General features: G+C 55.2%; 6 protein-coding genes across 6 annotated transcripts; 3 read left to right on the top strand and 3 right to left on the bottom strand.

Annotated features, from left to right (window-relative positions):
- Positions 1–760: 760 nt before the first annotated feature.
- Positions 761–1,424, top strand: M406DRAFT_358284 (uncharacterized protein). The gene has a single exon (XM_040923852.1). It carries the CDS (start codon positions 852–854, stop codon positions 1,338–1,340), a length of 489 nt encoding a protein of 162 aa, XP_040771633.1. The 5' UTR covers positions 761–851; the 3' UTR covers positions 1,341–1,424.
- Positions 1,425–4,330: 2,906 nt separating this feature from the next.
- Positions 4,331–5,919, bottom strand: M406DRAFT_108186 (uncharacterized protein; the record flags this gene model as incomplete). Its single annotated transcript, XM_040915288.1, has 3 exons — positions 5,731–5,919; positions 4,496–5,683; positions 4,331–4,412 (listed from the first exon to the last, which is right to left on the bottom strand). The coding sequence occupies exons 1-3, from the start codon at positions 5,799–5,801 to the stop codon at positions 4,331–4,333; spliced, it is 1,341 nt and encodes a 446-aa protein (XP_040771632.1). The 5' UTR covers positions 5,802–5,919.
- Positions 5,920–6,214: 295 nt separating this feature from the next.
- On the bottom strand, positions 6,215–7,669 carry M406DRAFT_358283 (uncharacterized protein). Its single transcript, XM_040923851.1, has 4 exons — positions 7,045–7,669; positions 6,848–6,956; positions 6,513–6,774; positions 6,215–6,425 (listed from the first exon to the last, which is right to left on the bottom strand). Exons 1-4 carry the CDS (start codon positions 7,658–7,660, stop codon positions 6,351–6,353), a joined length of 1,062 nt encoding a protein of 353 aa, XP_040771631.1. The 5' UTR covers positions 7,661–7,669; the 3' UTR covers positions 6,215–6,350.
- Positions 7,670–10,260: 2,591 nt separating this feature from the next.
- On the top strand, positions 10,261–12,239 carry M406DRAFT_268249 (FAD/NAD(P)-binding domain-containing protein; the record flags this gene model as incomplete). The annotated part of the gene is made up of 2 exons (XM_040917925.1): positions 10,261–10,357; positions 10,630–12,239. The coding sequence occupies 2 exons, from the start codon at positions 10,261–10,263 to the stop codon at positions 12,237–12,239; spliced, it is 1,707 nt and encodes a 568-aa protein (XP_040771630.1).
- Positions 12,240–17,045: 4,806 nt separating this feature from the next.
- M406DRAFT_267340 (NAD(P)-binding protein) lies at positions 17,046–18,169 on the bottom strand (the record flags this gene model as incomplete). Its single annotated transcript, XM_040917873.1, has 2 exons — positions 17,046–17,179; positions 17,287–18,169. The coding sequence occupies 2 exons, from the start codon at positions 18,167–18,169 to the stop codon at positions 17,046–17,048; spliced, it is 1,017 nt and encodes a 338-aa protein (XP_040771629.1).
- Positions 18,170–19,775: 1,606 nt separating this feature from the next.
- On the top strand, positions 19,776–20,891 carry M406DRAFT_342859 (S-adenosyl-L-methionine-dependent methyltransferase; the record flags this gene model as incomplete). The annotated part of the gene is made up of 2 exons (XM_040921807.1): positions 19,776–20,496; positions 20,722–20,891. 2 exons carry the CDS (start codon positions 19,776–19,778, stop codon positions 20,889–20,891), a joined length of 891 nt encoding a protein of 296 aa, XP_040771628.1.
- Between the last annotated feature and the right edge of the window lie 504 nt (positions 20,892–21,395).

Genomic DNA, 21,395 nt, shown 5'->3' with positions numbered 1-21,395 from the left:
CTTAAGTTTTGCATGCATAATCACTGTCCAAAATTCTTGCTACATATGAAAATATTGACCATATAATCCATTCACTTGAAAAGAGAGACCCGTCTCAACTCATATGATTGTACGCACACACTGCCCTGATGAGCCCTTCCCATCTACTCCTCCGCCTCGAGCGCCATGAGTTCTAGAGCGTACTGCTCATCAGCCTCGACACCCAGCTTCTTAACTGTGCTCTCCAACTCCTCAATCTCAGCCAGCAAGCCCACCAGCGTAGGGGCGCCCGGCTTCTCCACCCCGTCAACAAATCCCATTTCTCCTCCCTTGTCCTTCTCTTGCCCATACGCCGGCTTGTCGCCGTCAAACGCAGCCAGAGTGTCTCTCTTGCGCTGCAGCTCCTCCCTCTTGGCCTCGAGCTCGCGATATTTGGCAGCTGACGTGGCATGTGGCCCATAATGACGAGTGTCCACACCAGCCTGCTGCTCACCAGCATCGGCACGAGGACGAGGAGGAGTTGTATGGAGGTTGCTGTTGTAGTCATCCGGCGGTGGCGGCGGCCACGCACCAGGGAATCGCTGGCCACGCCCTCCTAAGTCGGCCTCGAGACCACGTCCCCACTCGGCCATCCGCCGGCCCCAGTCCTCCATGCCGCGCTGGAAGGCGACGTGCGAGCCCTGAGGCGGAAAACTTCCTCCTCTGCCTCCCCCGAACCCGAACATGCCTCCTCTTCCTCCTCGACCGCTTGGGTGTGGGCCACAAATGTTGTGGGGTATGGCGCCTGGCGGTGGTGGTGGAGGAGGTGCTCCCCCCCTGAACCCACGAACAAATGGAGGCTGAGGGGGAAGGTGAGGGTGAGGGTGAGGGTGATGATGGCGGTCCCAACCGCCCCAGCGACCACCACCACCACTACCACCCTTCTTGGCCTCCCGCTTCCTCTCCCGTCTGGCGTCCCTCTTGGCGTGCCGCAGCTCCCTCTTCGTCCTACGCGCCTCGCGCTTCTCAGCCCGTCGGACAGCCCTCTTCTCGCGCTGGACCTGGCGTCTGGCCTGTGCCTGCTGGCGCCTGACGGCCTTCCACTGAGCCTTCAAGTCGCGAACCTGCTGGCGGAGGGCTCGTCTCTCCTCGTAGGTCGAGGGGAGCGGGCCGTAGCCTTCGAGAGGGGTGGTCCTGGCCTGGCGGATGGCGGTTCGGGCCTGGGTGACATGGTCCCTGGTGACGCCGTCCTCGGGGTGGGCGAGCCAGCGCTCGAGGATGGAGCGGGCTACCGGAAGTTGGGTGTCGCGGAGGTCGTCGTGGTCGGGGAGAGAGCCTATGTCGCTCTCGGCGGAGGAGGATTTGCTGCTGCTGCTGCTTGATGAGGATGATGAAGACGATGAGGAGGAGGCTGAGCTGAGTGACCTGTGCCTGCGGTGGCCGCCGTGCCTGAAACCACCACGACCGCGGCCGCGCCCTCGTTCGCCGACCTTTTCATCTTTATTCTTATTGTCATTGTCGTCGTCATCGTTGTCATCGCCACCGTGGCGATGGTGATGATGATGTCGATGCCAGCGTCCCTCACGTGACTTCTTCTCATCTGGCCATCCAGATGGGTTGGGCTCCTCAAAGCCAGGAGGAGGAGGAGGAGGAGGCGGCGGATGAGGCATCCCAGGGTACATGGGCGGCATCATGGGAGGAACAGGCCCCTGGTGGGGCCACGCACCACCACTCGGGTGATGAGGAGGACCACCTTGCCCGGGCGGAAAGAGTCCACGTCCACGCATTCTGACGCCGGCACTGTCGGCCACCAGACCGCCGAGGCGCACGCCCCTCGAGTCGGCTATAAAGTTGTTGCCGAAGGCGACACCGCCTGCATCGATAGAGAGGCCGCCGATCTGCAGGCCGCCGCTGGAAGCCTCGAAGCGGTTCAGGGGGTTGAAGCGCCACCACCTGCTGCCCTGCTGCTGGCTGGGAGTACGAGTATTGTTGCCGTTGTCGTCGTTGGGCAGGTTAGCAGGCTGGTCGGGGCTCGGGCTGCGGCTGCGGTTGAAAGACTGGTCCCAAGCGCCTGGCATCTGCGGTCTTCCCCCCTCAACATGATCTGCTGGTGTCTGTTCAAGCTCGATGGTGATGCCCCGCCGCCCAAAGAAGCCTTCGTTCCACTCGCGGACTGTCTCCTCGGCATTCTGCACCGAGTGGTGGCTCGCCGACCGGATCCGCTCCAGCTGCGCCTCGACAGGCGTCCTGTCGCCACCACCAGTGACGACCTTTTCCGACGTCTTTGTCGCGGTCTTGTCATCATCGCCCTCGCCGCTCTCGAGGCCTTCCGCCCTGAGCTTGCGTTCGATGAGGTTCTCGTTGCTCTCCGCGGCGTGATTCGGCAGCAGATAGTTCAGGAACGTCTGCCAGTCGTCACGTCGGACGCCCCGGTCAGCCCATCCCTGCTGGTAAGGGAAATCCTCGGGCTGGCTGGCCGCGTGGACGGCGATGGTGTGTATGATGTGTTCCTCGACGAGAGGAAGAACAGGAGCTGGGCGTGACTCGAAGTAGGCTTCGGCCGAGGCGCTGCTGAGGTGATCTGACACGGCGGCGCTCGAACGGCGGCGCTGATGTTCTGGATAGGACGGGCTCAGCAGACCTGTGTTGTTGTTGTTATCTGGGCTCAGGGAGTGGGAGGGTGAGCTCCGAGGGGTCAGAGGAGGTGTATAGATGACCTCGCTGGTGGACGTGACCGAGGAGGCGTCGTCAAGGGCGGAAGCAGCATTCAGACTGTTGTGAGAAGCGGCGCGCGAGCGGATAGGGAGAGTCTGGGATTGGCCCAGGACTGGGGAGCGGCTAGGATTTGAGTAAATGTCCGTCTCCGAGTATGGCGGCGGAGGGGCGTCGTGTGGTCGTGGTGGTGCCATGGTGATGACGATGATGTTGTTGATGTTATCGTTGTCGTTATTGTTGTTCCTGTGTGAAGTTTTGTGATGAGGTTGAGTGCCAAGTCAGGCTCAGTGAGAGAGGGAGAGCATAAAACCAAACGTTGGATTTCAGGTGATGAAAGATGATGATGAAGGATGGAAAGTATTATTGTAATGTATGTTGTTTGCTTTGCTTGCTTTGGAGGATGGGAAGAAACACAGCCACGCACGACAAGACAACAACCCCTCCATAAATATGAGTGGACAAATCTCCGTTCGCTCTTTTCGAAAAGGCCGTGTGATGACGATGACGAGGGATGTCACACACTCTCTCGTTTACTCACATAGCCCTGGCCAGAAATGCTATTTGCCTTCGACAGGTGTGTTGTTCAGGGTCTGGATAAGCTCATTGGGGAACCTCCCCATGCAAAGGCGGAGTAGCACTCGTGGGGCTGCAATAGTGGTTGGCGTCGTGTGTACTAAGAACTTAGACTTTACACAGTAAGACGGGCAGAATGGATCAGATACACCCCCCGGACGGCCTCCAATGAACTGCAACACTTGTTGCTGACAGGCCCTGCACGTAAAAGAAGAAGGAACCACCACCCCACCATCACAGAAACGATGACTCCCACCGGCAGCAGTCGTGGCGTGCGAGCTGACGTGGCCCCGCAAGGCAACAGAACGAACGACACCTTCGCAGAGCCACCTGGGCCGCCTAGACGAATGATGTTGACAATCTAGAGCCTGTCATTGATGATCCTCCTGCAAACATTTGATTCTTTGACCTTCTAAAGACGCGCGGTCTGAGATATGTCTTTGAGTTGATGTTGCCGAGCCTTGTCAGAACTTACAACGATACAACAACGTCGGAACTTACAAAGACCATATCGGAGCTTATAGAGATACGTAAGTTTACTTGCAAGTAGCTCCACTGCTGCGCTGTACGTAGCCTTGCGCGCCCTGTCAATCTCGACGTCGATAAGTCGTTAATAGAACTCCAAAGTACGTAGGACGCGCAGTGTCACTTTGTCAAAAATTGTCTGCTGACAACTCGTTGGCCTGCATCTTGTAAAAAGAAACAAGAAAAAAATAATAAGGACTCTTCCATCCTACACGAATTGTATTTCTCATAACAGAAAAGAAAGACAAAAACAGCACTGAGAGAGAGTCCGGGTTTGGACAGTCCCTGATGGTATCGTCAGGCCAAGAAGCCTTGCAAGAGATCTGTACTCCGTGTCTGCCTGTAGCTCTATCTGGTCCAAGTGTGAAGTCAAGGAACAAGATCCTTCCCTTCAGTTTTATTTTGTTTTGTTTTTCTTTAACCAACCCTCAACGCCAGTTGCTGACCATTGCGCCGACCGCCGTGATCGTAAAATTGCATGCGAAGGCCCAGAATAGTCATTTGGTACCGACTTACAGCCTACATCAATAAGCTGCTTCGTGTTGTCTCAACGCCTTCCTCACTGCGCGGAAAATTCGACGTCCTCGATCTTGTAGTGGTCGCCTACGATACCCTGAAGGTGGTCTCGACAATGAGGGCCCCTTGGACAAAAAAGGCTGTTAGCGACCGCAGCACAATCACGCCTCCTTCTCCTTACTTCTGAGCTGCTCAGTTGAAAACTTACAGGTTGGAGATGTACAAGTCGACCAGCTCTGGAGAGATGTATTCAGAGCTCATAGCACTGACATCCACCTCGACCATCTGCCCGTGGTAGCTCATGAGACTCTGCGGGTTGCCCAGGTCGACAAGGACATCCAGGTCTGGCTCGTCCTCGGGGCAGAGCTTGTAGACCGCGCCCAGAACAATCACCGTCTTGTTGTACTCATGAGCAGCTCTTGCCGCAACGGCGGCTCCACCGTCCGCCAGCACCGCGCCATTCGCCGTCACTGCCTGCGAGTTTAGCACCACCACGTTGACCTTGGGCATGTATGCCATGACACCAGTGCCGGCCATGACTATGGACTGGACGCCAAACTTGTGCAGCTGCTTTCGCAGGGACGCATACGGGGCCGCCTGGTGGTTGGTGGTAGTGGCTCTGGAGGGCCCGACACCAGCAATCAGAACTGTAAACTTGCGTCTCTTGGCTGCAGCGAGCAGAAACTTCTCGACCGTCGCGTTGGGCCGGTAGACCAGCACGAAGGAGCCGGGATGTATCTGCACCTCCGCGTAGCTGGAGATCTGCTCGTCGCCCGAGACAATCTCGTCCTTGAGCTCCTCGATCCCCTCTATGACCTCGGATCGCAGTGCCGAGATGTTGGCCACCTGTGAGTGGGACATGGGCGTCGAGGCGCCCGAGCCCCGGCCGAACGGCGTGCCCATCGAGCTCCCTGCAAACCGTGGCGAGTCTTGAAGCATATTAAACATAGACTGCGGGACGTGGAAGGAGCCGGTGGAGGTCAGAGTCGTGAGGCGTGGGGGTAGTCGAGGGCGGGGCGAGGTGGGCATAGAGCTAGTCGCGTGCTGCGGCTCGTCGCCAGGGAGGTTCGACACGTCGGACATGGAATCGTCATTATTCCCACCGCGGTCCTCCTCTGCCTCGTCGCGGATCAGGCCGAGCACGCGGCGCACGATATTGCCTATGACTAGCTCCTGGGGTCGCGCGAGGACAAGCTTGCGGCCGACATTCTCGATGCGCTGGAGCAGCGAGTCGACGTTGGACCATTTGGACTTGGCGACGACGTGGAGGAGGATGTGTGCAGTCGCAAGCGCGCAATCTTCGGGGCCACTAATCTGTCTTCTCTTGAGGAGTCTGGAGAGAATGGAAAGGGCTTTCTGGTCAGGACCGTATCCACCACGAGCATGGAACTTCTTACTACAAGCCTGTGTGTGTGGTCACGTATGTCTGTGGAGTGTACTCACGCCACGAGTGACTCAATCGAGGCATCGAGTGGTCGTCCCTTGAGGGACTTGAGGAATTTGTCAAGATCCATTTGGAAAGCTGGAATCCTAAAATGGTAGTGTTTGCTCTGCTGGGGAGAGATCTGGGCCTTGTTGTCGTCACTGGATGGGGTTCGTCGAGGCAGGGCAAGGCACCACGATGAGGTGCTCTTTGGTATTGTACATTGTATTCTACCCAGGATGTGACTCAGTAGGAGACAAAAAAGTTTGGTGGGGCACTTTAGGTATGACTGCATCCTCTGTCGGGGAGCTAATCCCTGCTGCTTAGTCATGAACAGGTCTGTCTCATACTGCAAGCAACATTAATAGTACAGACTGCAGTAACTAATTATTCCTTGACATGCACTCATCTGCCTCAGATGTGATGTGTCTCAATGGTCCTCACTCTGCTTCTCGTGAAGTGTTGGTGGCACTTCTCTGGCCATCTCTGGCAAAGTGACTTGGTGTAGACGGCCTGGAAATTGTGCCGACTTTGTGTATTAAAAGTATCCTCCGATTCATTTCATCTACGTTCTAAAATATTGTACACCGAACATGTACACCCACCTCCCCCTCCTCTTACCTCTGCCACGGCTAGTCCCCTATAGCTTCTCCTTGGGCATGAACTTCATGGCCTGCCTTACACCAAGATCACCCAGAACCTCCTCAGCACCGCCCTATGAAGGTCAGGTTAGTCCCAGGTCTTCAAATCAAAACCTAAGGCAGGATCGTCACATTAGGAGGAAGGGAACATAAAGACGTACCAGGATAGCATCAAACTTGTACCCCCTGTTGAAGTTCTCAATCACGCGGCCCATGCCAGACTGTGTCAGACCCCGGCCACCCCAGATCTGCACGGCCTCGTCTGCGATCTCGTGTGCCATCCTCGTGCAGCTCATCTTGAGCAGCCCGATGGGCCCGCCGAGGTGCTTGGCCTGCTCCGAGTAAGGCATGTTGCACATCTGGTATGTGACCGTCTCGAGCCAGGACTGGTGGGCCTCGACGAGGGCGATCATCTTGGCGAGCCTGCCGGATGGATTAGCTGCGTTCATCACATTGGGCTCAAGACTGTGAGATGCGGGATATTGAAAACACTCACTTCAGACGGATGACAGGCTGGTCGATCAGTCTCTTGCCAAAGACAATTCTCTGGTGGGCCCACTTCAGACTCTCTTCAATGATGATCCGAGAGTAACGAACAACGGCACCTGATGGGTTCTTTGTCAGTCTAGGTTCTCTCCCTCCTCAATTCAGGGACAAGGAAACACCAGTTTCGAGAGGAAGAGATAATCTTACAAGACATGGTCCAACGCTCGTGGTTGAAGTTGCTGAGAATGACGTAGATACCCTGGTTCTCCTTGCCCAGAAGGTTCTCAACAGGCACCTTGACGTTGTCAAACGTGATGAAGGTTGTGCCGGCAGCCGTCGAGTAGCTCGTCTTGATGAGCTTGGTCTCGACGCCCTCGCCCCGAGGGATGAGCAGCACAGACAGCCCCTTGTCGGTCTGGACACCCGTGACAAAGTAATCGCAGAATACACCGTTGGTGATCCACTTCTTGGTGCCGTTGACGATGTAGTGCTTGCCGTCAGGCGTCTTCTTGGCCACGGTGCGGAGGCGGGCGACGTCGCTGCCGGCAAAAGCCTCGGTAATGGCCAGGCAGATCTTCTTCTTGCCGCTGAAGCACTCGTCGGCGATCCTCTTCTTGAAGGCCTCGTCGTTGGCAAAGTTCAGCACGACCGTCAGACCGATTTTCATGCCGGCCATGTTGCCGTCCTGGAAGCCTCTGGCAGCGGCCCGCGTCATCTCCTGCGACACGATGAGGTCGTGGAAGTAGTCGAACTCGTCGGGCTTGACGGCGCCGCCCATCAGCGGCGGTGCGGACCGCAGGTGCTTGCCCGGGCCCAGGCTCATGTGTAGGAGGCCCTCCTTGGACATGCGGTCAATCAGCTCCTGGCTGATGTAGGTCCCATCCTTCTCCTTGGCCTGGGCCTCCGGGGTGACGTAGAGATCGGTGAACTTCCTGACCGCTTTGGCCAGGGCGCGGTGGCTGTCGTTGTAGTAGGGGCTCTTGAAGGGCGGGCTGAGCCAGAGAGGCTCGGCGTAGGGGACCTTAGACAGCTCGCCCGGGCCCGGGTTGACCACCTGGGGCGTCTCGCCCTGGACGGTACCGATCGCGAGCTCGGCATACTTGCCCGTCAGGACCTCGTGCCTGTGGAGGTTGTAGAAAGCCTCGGTGGCGTCGGTGCCGGCGACCTGGCGCAGGACAGCCTCGCCGCCGGGGTGGGCGTCCAGGAAATCCGAGACATCATAGACCTTGCTGTCGATGATGAACCAGACGTTATCTTCACTATTTCCCTCCTTCTTCACCTGCTCACGGGTGAATGTCTTGGACGGGGTAGCCATCGTGTAAATGTAGTTCGGCTCAGGAAACGCACAAGAGATGGGAGGAGGTGGAGGAAGAGGAGGAGGAAGAGGAAGAAGAAGAAGAAGAGAAGGGCGCTGAGTAAGAAGGACAACTATAGAAATGTTTCCAGGCCCAGTGTGTCAGTTGATCAATCTGAGCTGCTGGGATGGGAATCAGGATGATGAAGAAGAAGGAGGAAGAAGGGGAAGTAGATCTTGACAGAGAGATAGGAGTGAACATTAGCAAGAAAGAAGAAGCATGGCCGCATCACCCAGACCCGAAGCAAAAGATCGTGGGGGACATGACTACCAACCCAAGGCGGTCGAGATGCCTCGGCTCAAGTAATCTTTTCTCCAAGCACAGCTGCAGTGCTGGTCCTGGTCTGGCAGGTCGCAAGTCCTGGGGCCGCGGTGGCCCGCTGACAACTGGATGGGACGCTATTGGCTCGCCTTCGCCCTGAGCGGCCCCTCCCCCCTGTCTCTTCCCCAGGTCCAGAAGGACCAAACAGTACGATGTGTACATACCCTACTGGTGCCACTTGCCCGCAGCAACTTGTACTGTAGTATTGTGGGCGGTACTTATCCACTAGGATCACCTCGCCCGCCCGCCGTCGTCGTGCTGGACCCTCACAGGGCCCCTGAATCCAGATATCTGTGTGTTGTACACACATACTATGTACACGCAAGGCAATATTAGTAGCAGCAGTAGTAGTACTAATGATACGTAGTAGTAGCTAGTGAGGACATGTGAGCATGGCGGCGGGGGAGGGTTTCCTCTAAACCATCTCAAACTATAAACTGTTCTCAGCCGGCACGCGGATCGTCGTACAGTCGAAACGGTACCTTCGTTTTGCCAAAAAAAAAACCATACTCTTGATGTTCTTTTTGTTCTCCACCTGCGAATGGAAGTGTGTGTACGTGGTGTACGTGTGTGCTCCAGGAAGAGAGACCGAGGAGAGAGGGGAAAACAGAGTGGACGAGGCTTAAGCTCGAGGTTGCCCGCCGGCTGTGGGGACCATCAAGGATGAGCCCACTTCACCCATTGGTGACGCCGGGAAGGCTTTTTCTTTCTCTATTCACGATGGCTTCATCTCAAGAAGTTATCACGACAACCTCCTTTGGTGTGGACAGGCTCTTGACAGAAACAGCAGAATTGCGGTGTTCGAGCTGTTGGACAAAATCAAGTCTTCTTCATTGAGCCCCTAGAGACAGAGCAAGAGAGATATACATGGTTCCAATCACGTCTTTAGATATCAGTTCTGACTTTTTCTTTTTCTCTTGGTGGTCCTCTGACACGGCTTCTTGCCGTTCATTTCTTCTTTTTGTTTCTTTTTCTATATGACAAGGTCCTCAGAAATGGTACGTCCATAGACTCCCCTTCCTCTGTTATGCCGACTCGAACCACATGCGAAACCAAGCCTCCTTTCCACTTGACCCCCCTTCCCCCACACCATCCAGCCCCTTATCCATTACACATGGCTGGTCTATAAGGCCCATGTCAAAATATCATGCCAGATCTGGATAAAACCAGGGTAAACCATTGGCTCATCGCCTCTTGCTCTTCACGTCTCTCTTGCCTTCAGGCCTTGTGGCCTTTAAGGTCTTGAGCGTCAACGTCTAGGACAAACCCCCCTCCATCCCATCCCTCCCACCTGACCCACGACGCTCGGGCTTGGCTTACACTAGTTCTTTGTGTTCTGGCCACTCTCGCTCAAGTGAGCGCCGTGGACTACTTTCGACCAACACGTGCGCCCCTTGTCCCTCAGGCTCGAGGCTCCTCATTTCCATTTCGCTGAGCAAATCAACACATCGTCGTATTTGATATCTATTTATATACACGTGTGTGTGTGCATAGCTCTTGTCCCATGCCACATTCTCTTGATTTTTAATGGTTTACTTGTTTATTTTCCTTTTCTTCCGTCTGCTCCATAACCCCCCGGAACAGAAGTACAGGAGGACTCGTTTGCACGAGATCTGATCCGGCCGGCTTCCTATCGTCTCGCCTTGTACAACAGTCCAACACCACGCACCACATATGACAATACCGTACTATACATGGTTTCACATTGGGCCGTCTCTCCATCACTCGTTGCATACAGCCACACAACATGGATGCTTATTCCATGACGTGTACTCCTCCAGCCCTTCGTCACATGTCCCGAATCTATCAGGACCTGACATCAAGACACTTCCAGAGAGTATCCGGTTTGGGTCCAAAACAGCTGGAGGTCCCGCAAGATCTGCGCTATGAGGAGGGGGACGAAGACGAGGAGGAGACGGCGCAAACGAGAGTGAGTTCGGCAGGGTGACAGATTGAGGAGTTCCAAGTGGAGCATTTTGTCTCTACCGCCAGCGTGACTGTTGATGGCGGGTGTTTTACAAATTATACTTACACGAGGCCACGCGTGCAGTCTTCTCTCTTGGAGACAACACATCAAAGGAGAAAGGGGGGAAAATGTGAGCTCTTGTACAGTAAGCTAATTGTACATCTTTGAACCCCAACAACAAACAGAGTATAGTGCAAGACGAAAAGACACCCCACGTCGGCATAATAGGTGCAGGTATCGCAGGCCTGCGCTGCGCCGACATCCTTGCGCAGCATGGCTTCCAGGTAACGATTCTTGAGGGCCGCGACAGGATAGGCGGCCGGTTGTACCAAGACCGCCTCGCCAACGGACAAACCATTGACATTGGACCCAACTGGATCCACGGCACCAAGACCAACCCGATCCTGGACATCGCCAAGGCGACGGGCACGGCCATGGGCAGCTGGGACTCAAGCTCGTACGTGTTCGATGAGGAGGGCACGCTGTACGGCCTCGAGGAAGGCGAGAAGCACGCTACCATGATGTGGGACATTGTGCAGGCCGCCTTCAAGTACTCCAACAAGCACACGGCCGAGATCGACCCGGGCGAGAGCCTGCTCGACTTCTTCAGGACCAGCCTGCGCGAGCTGATCCCTGAGACCGAGGACGGGTCGTGGCAGAGGAAGCGCGAGGTCGTGCTCCAGATGGCCGACCTGTGGGGCGCCTTCGTGGGCAGCCCCGTGGACCGGCAGAGCCTCAAGTTCTTCTGGCTCGAGGAGTGCATCGAGGGCGAGAATCTCTTTTGCGCCGGGACCTACACCAAGATCCTCGAGCACATCGCCGCCCCGGCCCTGCAGACCGCCACCATCGAGTACAACACGACCGTCGCCCAGATCCACGGCCGCGGCGCCCAGCCAGAGGACGGCCCTGTCCGCGTCACCCTCACGACCGGCGAGCAGCGCGCCTTCGACCACCTCGTCGTGACCTGTCCGCTCGGCTGGCTCCAGAAGAACCCACAGGCCTTCGACCCGCCCTTACCGGCCCCTCTCACCCGCGCCATCAACACCATCGGCTACGGCTGCCTCGAGAAGGTCTACATCGCCTTCCCGCGCGCCTTCTGGCTCGACCCAGACCCGGCCCTGGGCGGCCGCCACATGGAGGGGTTCGCCCAGTGGCTCGCCCCGGCCTTCGCCCCGGACACAAACCCTGCCCGCTGGACCATCGAGGTCGTCGAGCTCGCCTCCCTCGCAGGCCCCGACTCCCCCCACCCGACCCTCCTCTTCTACCTCTACGGCGCCCAGTCCGCCCACCTCGTCTCAGCCCTCGCCGCCCTCGGGCCCGACAAGGACGCCCGCGATGGCTATCTCCGTCGCTTCTTCGCCCCGTATTACACCAGACTCCCCAACTTCCGCGCCAACGACCCGGACTGCCGGCCCACCTGCACCTATGCGACCTCCTGGCTGGCCGACGACCTCGCGGGCAACGGCAGCTACGCCAACTTCCAGGTCGGCCTGGAGCGGGGCGATCGTGACATCCGCACGATGCGGGAAGGGTGGCCCGGCGCGGGCGTGTGGCTGGCGGGCGAGCATACCGCGCCCTTTGTGGCGCTGGGCACGGCGACAGGGGCGTACTGGAGCGGGGAGAGCGTCGGGAGGAGGATCGCCGAGGTATACGGTAGGCGGGTCACTGGTAGTGGTGGTGATGGTGATGGTGACGGCGACAATGACAACAGCGCCCGCGCGGAGGGCACTGACAGCGGCGAGAAGGTACTAGTCGACTAGCAGATGCAGAAGAGGGGCACATACACATCAATGTATCATCATAGCATGTGTCTTACCTAGTCGAATACCCATTCTTATGACACTGCACGAAGGCATCCAAGAGCGAGACTTGCCATCAGCATATCTCTTGACATGTTGTCGAGACGATCAACGCCTGGACTCGTGGTTGAAAGCAGGAGGGGGGGGGGGGGGGAGAGACAGCTGTTGCATCTTGCATTATATGTCACTTGCTGTCAGCAGCAGTGTCCCACTTTTCCAGTGCAGGTAGATAGGCGGTCATGTGAGAGAGCGAGATGAGAAGACTGTTGATGATAAGCCATCGCGCCGTCAGCAATAGACGTCTTAAGACCTCCCCTCAAGAAGACATTGTAACCTGCTCACGGAGCCCTGGCGCACGTCACAAAGTTGAGATTGGAAAACGAGAGACGGTTGTCATACAGATGACTACAATTTTGTCTTCTTCGACTTCCTTCACTATCACTTTTATTCCTCTTTTTATGTGGAGATCACACCATCTTGGGAGGTCCTCAACTAGAGCGCAGAGTCCATTCTCGTCCATGTGTTCCATGCCGTGGAAGGGCAAGTCATCGTGCCGCAGATTTTTGATTCCCCCTGAAGAAGTCCGTCGAAACCGAAAATGTCTTGGTGCCAGAGTCATACTGATCATTCCGGCAAAGGCTGCAACCCATCCCTGGATTCAACCAAACAGGCGACACCCGCCTCGCAGTGTCGCGGTCCCGACATCTGTCGAGAGAAAGAAAGCAAAAAGAGAAAGATCATGTCCGAGTTGTTTTTTTCGAGAAAGAAATCAATAAGGAAAAAAGGAGGGGAAAAAAAAGAAGCCATGAATCATGATCCGGGGTATCCAGACGACCATCATCACCACAGGTCCCAAGTATCGGCCCCCACTCAAAGAGCCGCAACTTCGCATCCCATCGCGCGCGCATCAACAGCCTCCCTCCGATTGATCTAGTGCCGGCGGGTCATCGTTCATCGATCGGCAGCACCACCACCACGTCGACGTTATAAGGTCGGTTGCAAAGGTAGAAGAGTCGTCTGTAGGCCACACAGCTCACTTAGGCCGAGGGGCACTCGGACTGGATGTGGCCGACCTGCTGGCACTTGTAGCACATCTTCTCACCAGGCTGGGTACCCTTGGGGCAGTCACGGGAGAAGTGACCAGCCTCGCCACAGTTGTAGCACTTGGAGCCGTTGTTGCAGTCGCCTAGAACAAGAGGGAGAGTCGTGGTCAGCTGGATGTACTGCAGAGGAGACCGAATGGTTGATTTCACTCACGAGACATGTGGCCGTAGCCACCGCACGAGTAGCAAGTCTTCTGGCCCTGGCCGCCGTAGCCACCACGACCACCGCCGTAGCCGCCACGGCTGTAGCCACCGCCTCCGTAAGAGTCACCACCCTGAGGGCAGTTACGGGCGATGTGACCAAACTGGCCGCACTGTGGTTCTCCGTAAGTAAATGACCAATTGGGCGTTCGTTCTTCTTGTTGAGCACGCACCTTGTAGCAGTCCTGACCACCGCCGGTGTTACCGCCGGACTGAGGGCACTCGCGCGAAATGTGGCCAGCGGCACCGCAACGGTAGCAGGTCTTGGTGGAGTTGTAGTCGCCACCACCAGCACGGGGCTGGGTGCACTCACGGCCTAGCAAAAGGTCACGAGGGTCAGTGGGATGGGTCGATGGCGATACGATGACGGCATCCTAGAACGGGGTTTGGGACTCACTGATGTGGCCGGGCTCTGTTCGCGAAAGTTGGTCAGCGCATTGCTTCTAGAAGCAGTATCATAATGGGTGGGTGAGAAAGAGAGAAACTCACGGCCGCAGTTGTAGCAGTTGCCAGCGCCGGTGTTGGTGGATTGAGGAGCATCCATGATGAATGATTTGAGGTTTTCTTGGGCGGAGGGGGGTTGTGAGGTTGGTAAGTAGTTCTGGATTGTCTAGAGAGCACAAGAAAACGAGGTCTTGTTAGCAAGTTGGTTGATGTTTGAGTGTGCGCAAGTTGAGGCTGCTGCGACAGTGTGGGTTGCAAACGCGCGAAAAGGGCAGGAAAAGATAAAAAAGTCTAGGTAGGTGGGGTGGGATGTGGGCAAGGTCGAGGTGGGGCGAACTTGCCCTTGGCTGCTCTGTTTTGGGTGGGGCAAAAGAGCCGAGTTTTCCTCCGCTTGCGCTCGGAAATACGGAAATTTTAACTCTCTCTTCTGCTTGGAAGAGAGAATTCAGTTGAGGAGGAGAGGCAAATTTGGTCCTTTGAGCTTGGAGAGGAAGAGTGGAAGTGGGGGTAAGAGGAGGAGACGTGCTTGTCAGGCTGCCATATGAGTGTGTGTACAGCTAGTGAAGACGTAGGTGAGAGAGAAAAAAGGGTGGGACGCGATGGCGGAGGGGTTGGTTGGTGTATCTTTAAAGTGAGGGGGAAAGACAGGGAAAAAGCAGAAGGAGGAGGCTTGAAAGTGAGACACACAGACCAGACAGATTAGATTTGGTGTGTAACGCAAACAAAACCTACTTTTTTAGGTGAGAGTAAGGCAAGGCAAGGCACGGCACAGAGCAGGGCCCAAGGGAGGAGGCGAGAAGCAAAAAAGAGAGAAAAAGGGAAGGAAGCAACAGTGAGAGGGGAAGATGGTCTGTGGGGAGATGAGGATGGATCTGGGTAAGGCGATAAAAAAGCAGGTAGAAGGAAATGGGATTGAGAGTTAACTTACCTGTGAGATAGACAAGGCGGAATTCAGATCAACTTCAACTCAGATTCTCTCAATCAATCAGTAGATGATACAAAATTGGGAGGAGGAAATATGGAAAGAGAGCAAAAACTCGTGGAAGGGCAAGGTGGAGGTGATGATGGCTAGTCATGGCAGGGAGGCCCTGGACAGAAGAGACCAGTGCTCGTGCAACCGCCCTCCCTGGGATCATTTTTTCTTCGGGGTTGCTTGCAGGTGACGACAGATGACAAACACCAGCGCCAGCACCAGCAGGACGAAGGACATGGGCAGGTACTACTACTATACAAGTAGATACTGTGATAGGGTGGCAGGGTTAACAATCTGCAGCAAGACTAGGCCAGGCCAGCCGAGTTCCACTGGTATTTTACTTCTGAACTACCACTAATGACAAAGGTCCAGCAATTGGTAGAAGAATCTGGAGGGATGAAGAGACAGACTAGGCCTAGCACAATCACAGCCAGGGAGAACAGGGAATGCGTTTCCTTGCTTGTGCAGCAGGAGGTATCGGGTGAATGGGGAAGACATGGCCCGACATGCAGCAGTACTTTGATGCAGGGGTAAATTAATTAAATAAATAATAATATATACCAAGAAAGAAAAAAAAGAAAAAAAAAAGTAAGCATTTGGGTGTGGCTCTTGTGAGTGGTGGATAGATTGAAGGAGCAAGAAGTACAAGTTTCAACGAAGAAGAAGAAGAAGAAGAACGAGGAGGGTGACAATGATGCTCGTATCTGTCGGGCAACATTCACGACCTCCAAACCCCCTTAGATTCTATTGTCCATAGTGTCTCTGTATGTGCTGACCTGACAATGCTCAGAGCTCAGATCAAATGATGTGAGGAAAAAAGGAAACGGGATTCCAACTTTTCCATCCTCCTGTATTGGGAAGGTGGGGCTTTTGCCCCTGCATTTCGCCTATACTCACAAGCATGAAAGCATTTTTGTTGAGCTGAGTTGTCGAGCTCTCGTTGCTTGCCATGGGGCCCGCACTGGCCGCATGTGTCCCAGCGTTCCTTGCAGCAGCACGTGAGGTCCAGAGCTTGATACTAAACGATAGTACACCATCATCCCTCCCGAATTCCTCTCCATGTATCTAAAGGAAAGCGACTGCTAGCTAGAGCGTATTCATCGAATGTGTTCCTATATGAGATGTATGTTCTTGTGTATTTGAATTTGACTTGAGAAACATCCTGGTGAGGAGAGAGAGGCTTGCCGTATTCGCTCTTGCAGCATAACATGCGCTGTAGCACACCGAACAGCACTGACCAATCCCCCGCCTCACCTGCTAAGGACTTTCGAGCCTTTGGGTATAACGCTCCGCCAGACGTTGCACTAAGAAGATTCCCTCGCCCCTCCCCTCCACCGCGGCTCCTAGAGCACCGTGCCCGCCAAGCAGACATATGTAGCTACTTCCCACTGTGTGCATCTGCTGAGCCTCTTTCCCCAAAGTAGTATCTTGTCCTGCTACAACGCGCACCACCAAACATGACCACGCTTTCCTCCCTCCCTCTCCTCCCCCTCTCCCTTTTCCCCTCTGTCTTCTGCCCACAACCTCGACGCACAAGCTCACGTGCTGCAACTAGTAATCTCGGGCACTTCAAGTTACCCCTTCATCGGGTTTCAAACTTACATAGTACCTGCAGGATTTCATGTTACCCGCCTGGCTCGGTCACCCAAAGACTTTAGCAGCCTGTCGTGCCACCGACGATTACCCGACTGGAGCGACGTGTTGCTCTTTAGCAAAAAAAAAGAGGCTTTCTGTTCTCCGAGATTGACTGATGTGCTAACATACTGGACTGACTAATGGTAAACTATGGGAAAGCAATTATGTCCCGTGCGACTTGAAAGTAAACGAGAGAAAACAAGACGATGCTGCGGCCAACACTTTTCCGTTGATGAAACGTCTTTCTAAAAATGACATACTTCGCACCCGTCCGTCTATGAGATATCATTCTGATAGATTATCACGAGAAAAGAGAGAAGGAGAAGGAAAAAGAAAGAGATATGGGGAAAGAGAAGAACAAAAAGGATATAAAAGTATATGCCCGACTCGCATACAAATTCTCAACAACACTCACAAGAACGGCCGAACCTGCTCCTCCTGCCACTCCCAGAACTTCTCTGCCTGTCCAGTCCCACCTTCAGACACCGGCCTGCCTCCATCATACATATGTTTTCGAATCCTCGCAAACCTGCCCCATGGGACGACTAGACCAAACGCACGACAAGCAGTCAGTGATGAAATCATTTCGGAGCACGCGACACAATCTCTTAGGGCAGAGGGATGCAAAAGGAAGTCAAGGTTTTCAACTCACCCCACTTTCCAGATCTCTCGATCGTCACGTCAGGCGATAGGCCAGCAAACAGCTCCGTGTATGCCCCATAGACGGGCGGGTTCAGCACGAGAAACGTCATGATGCGCACGACGAAGCCCGGCAGGTTGCGCCAAAGATCCGAGCTCAGGTTGCCTGGGTTCAGCGGCACGCTGACGACGCCATCGGCCCTGTGGCGGCGGGCAAACTCAACGCCCTGCAGGTAGTTCCCGGCCTTGGAGGTGGCGTACTTTTCGAAGGCGCTCTTGTCGACGTGGTAGTCCAGATTGGCCAGGTCTACGCCGCCCGTCGGCACCGAGGGCGACTCAGTTGCCGACGACGACACCCAGACGACGCGCACCGAGGCCTCCGACCCAGCTGTTGCGGCGCTCGCTGTGCGCACCAGCACCGGCGTCAGCAGCTTGGTGAACAGGAAGGTGCCCACGTTGTTGACGCCCAGCTGCAGCTCGTAGCCCTGTGCGGTCCGCGACCCCTGTGGCGGGGTCATGACGCCCGCATTGTTGAACAGGACGTGCAGCTTGTCTTCCTGCGCCAGGAACTGCTCCGCCGACGCTCGGATGGTGCTGAGATCGGCGAGGTCTAGGTACAGAAACCGCAGCTCGCCGCGGGAGCCCGGCACCGCAGTCCGAATGGCCTCTATCGCCTTCAGCGCCTTCTCCTCGGACCGGGCAGCGCAGTATACCCTGGCGTGCTTGGCGTACAGCACTTGGGCCACATCCTTGCCCACGCCTGTGTTGGCGCCTGTGACTATGTAGACCTTGCCGTCCAGGTCCCCGATGTCCTTGTCTGTAAAAGTTGGTTTTCCTGGGAAGGCCTGCGAGATGGAACTCAGCAGGAAGGTGAAGAGGTTGTCGCCTCGGAACATGGCTTGTTGGAGCGATTCTTGTGTGGATGAGTGAACAAGGAGACGACAAAGTCTTTCGTTCAAGTTCTCGTCTTGATGGATGAATGCTAAGTCTTCCTCGTAGGTAAGAGGATGATGGTGGGCTTGTGTATCTCAAAGCGTGGATGAAATCCAACCCCTATGTATAATGATAGGTGCCGCGGTAGAATTTAGTTTATGATTTAGTATAAGTGGACCGGAAACATCGCGTGCTCAAATTATCTTGTTCTCAGCAGCCATGGAGCAGAGCCAGCACCCCGTCATTCTTATATACTTGGAAGATCGAAAAGACCAGGGGGTACTAACACCAACAGAATGCGAGAAAGATTGTCATACCACTGAGGCCATAGACACACACACACAGAGAGAGAGAGATGGAGAGAAGACTAATCATATTGTCTGCATAGCAAAGAAACCCCCCGTAACCCCCGTCGGCTGAGGCGTCCACCCGGGGCCCAAGTCTCCCGCCCACGCCCACTGACATCCGACCCAAACCGGGAGTAGGGGTTGGTTGCGCCGACGGTCTTTATAAAGTACTAGCCCATCCCCCCCCCCCTTTTTTTGCGATTGCGAGGTAAAAGCAGCCCACCCGGAAACGGCACCCCTACCTCGCTCCCTCTTAGCCCGTCTTGGTGGTGGATTTTTTTTTTTTATTTATTTCTGCGAGGGTGGGCTGATCGAGACGATGATAGTTTCTCAAGGTAGAGCGGGCGGGCGATTGATTATCTAGACTGAGAGGTAAGGCGATTGCGAGATGGTTCTTCCAATAAAGGAATGTCCTTTCTTCTCTGGAGTGGTCTGATGATATGAGGACAGTGGCGCCAGTCAACCACAACAGTTAAGAATGAGTGAAGTGAATGCGCCAGATGCAATCAACGTTCCTTGGGGGCTCTGGGAAAAGAAGATGAAGGAAACACATCACGTCGCAAAATGATGCTTGAACGATGCGCCCTAAAAGATCATCACCACCTCACCAAGCTCATACTTCAGACTGCTCAAGCCATCATCTAGTTCAAGTTCTAAGAGTGACTTTACAGTGACATACATCATCCCACGAAACCCTTCATACATGCCATGCACGAGCAGGAGGGCCATCATACATCTCGTGGCAGCAAAATAAAGATTTCATAAAATAGAAACCACTAAAATGGAAAAGTGACGATATCTTCAAACACAGCATGAGCACAAGATGTTATACTAACCCTCAAATTTGCAGGCCAGACCCGGTCGGGATGCAGGCAAATGGCACGCAACCTCGTCAAGTCCAGGCCTTTCATTCCAGCAGCGCAGACCCGGGCTAGTCTGAACCTCGCCCACATTTATTCAACAACAACAGCCTTGTTCTTCACGCACAAAACGCAGAAGGCAGAACAAAACACCAACACCCAGACGTACACATATTTGGGTCAAACAAACCCAGATGAAGGAGTCTTTCTAGCCCTCATCAGACTCCGATCCATCTCCATTCAACCCCGTACCACCACATATCTACCGTTTGAACAAGATCTGGCTCCAGAAAACATACCGTCGGTCACACACGCAAGCCATCTCCCAGCTCAGGAAGCCCAACCCTCAAGGAATGAAAATAATGGCCGGTTTCGCATACCTGCAAGAGGTCTTCCTCTTCCTCATAGACCCCTGGCTCTTCATGCTCGAATCCCTCAAGCATCTCCCCCCCACCATCTTCTCCCTCCTCCTAGCCGGCCACCTCACCACCCTCCTCCACCCCTCCCGCCTCCAGTCCGCCTGGTTCGGCCGCTTCTGGGCCTCCGCCGCACCAGGCGTCCGCGAGACAGGCGAGGCCCGCGTGATCCCCCTCCTCCAAGGCCGCGTATCCGCCGGCCGCGTCCTGTCCCCCGCCGCCGCCGCCGACGACGACGACAAAGACAAAGCTCGCGCCTCCCCCGTCAGCGGCGTCGTCCTCGAGGTAGGGCCCGGCACGGGCATGTGGGCGTCCGTCTTTGCACACCCGGCTCTCCGCCCGGGCATCACCAAGGTCTACGGCGTCGAGCCCAACACCGCCCACCACGCCGAGCTGCAGCGCCGCGCCGCCGACGCCGGCTTGTCGGGCATCTATGAGGTGGTTCCCGTCGGGATCGAGGACCTGGCCGCCAGCGGCAGGGTGCAAAAGGGCAGTGTGGACTGCATCGTGTCGATCCTGTGCCTATGTAGCATCCCGGACCCGGAGGAGCACGTGAGGCAGCTGCATGGCTACCTCAAGGAGGGCGGGAGGTGGTTTGTCTATGAGCATGTGCGATGCGAGAGCGAGAGGATGAGGGAGTCGGGGCTGGCTATGAGGGTCTATCAGGGTAAGTTTCTTTGGCCCTTGTTTTCTTTTTTTTTCCCCACTTACTCAGTCTCTCCAACTTCCTTGTCGTTGCACCCGTCTCGGGCATATGGCATCGTCTACGCAAAACCATACGAAAAGTCATGTCATCTCTCAAGTGAGGGAGGAGTGGATGTACCAAACAAGAGTCGCGAGGACCAAAAGTGCTAAGAAGAAAACTTCTCTCTCTTCCCACACAAACAAACAGCCTTTGTCAACCTCTTTTGGCCACACCTCCTTGCCGGCTGCGAGCTCTGCCGCAACACCCCCAAAACGCTCGTCGAGGCCGGGTCCTGGACCACCATCGACCTGGCCCAGCCCGAGGGCGAGCCTTGGTACCATCCACTGCCGCACATCCTCGGTACCCTAACCAAATGAACGCCTGCTTCTCCTGCTCAGAAACTATGCTTCCGAGCGCTGCGCCGGAGCCACCTTCGAGCAGCAGGGCCAGTCTGCGGTACCGCGTCTGCAAGACAAAATGGTGAGATGAGACAACAGATTGGAGGGCTAGGAAGCACCCTCTCCAACTTGTCGAGCATACAACCCACAATCATGTATGCCGTGGGCATGATCAACAGAAATGGGGTTACAGGAGCCGAAACTTATCAAATTTAATTCAGCTGCACGTTGGCAGCCAAGGGTAGGCTTTCTCAAGAAAATATCACCACCAGTAGAATCTGCCACCGGCAGAGAGAGCATAATTCAATAGATCCCCCCTTGTGAATTTCGACAGCTACCTGCATGCTACTGTGTGAAACTAACCGTATGATTAAAGGTGCTCTCATCTATTTTCGAGGCACCTGCTCCAGATTCTGAGCAGGTCTTCTTTACAAGACCAAGATAAACAAACCGGCAATCACCTCATCACGGCAATCTCCAAAA

The sequence above is a fragment of the Cryphonectria parasitica genome, assembly GCF_011745365.1.
Source record: "Cryphonectria parasitica EP155 unplaced genomic scaffold M406scaffold_9, whole genome shotgun sequence".
NCBI lineage: Eukaryota > Fungi > Ascomycota > Sordariomycetes > Diaporthales > Cryphonectriaceae > Cryphonectria > Cryphonectria parasitica.
The sequence above is the reverse complement of the archived record's forward strand: the minus strand, read 5'-3'. Positions and strand labels throughout refer to the sequence as shown.

Excerpts from the sequence above, each read along its gene's own strand:
- M406DRAFT_358284 (XM_040923852.1), top strand. The coding sequence starts at position 852 with ATGATGGCGGTCCCAACCGCCCCAGCGACCACCACCACCACTACCACC.
- M406DRAFT_358283 (XM_040923851.1), bottom strand. The coding sequence starts at position 7,660 with ATGAGCCTGGGCCCGGGCAAGCACCTGCGGTCCGCACCGCCGCTGATG. Across the intron at positions 6,957-7,044 it reads CGAGCGTTGGACCATGTCTT|GTGCCGTTGTTCGTTACTCT; the intron begins GTAAGATTATCT and ends AGAACCCATCAG. Across the intron at positions 6,775-6,847 it reads CAGCCTGTCATCCGTCTGAA|GCTCGCCAAGATGATCGCCC; the intron begins GTGAGTGTTTTC and ends TCCATCCGGCAG.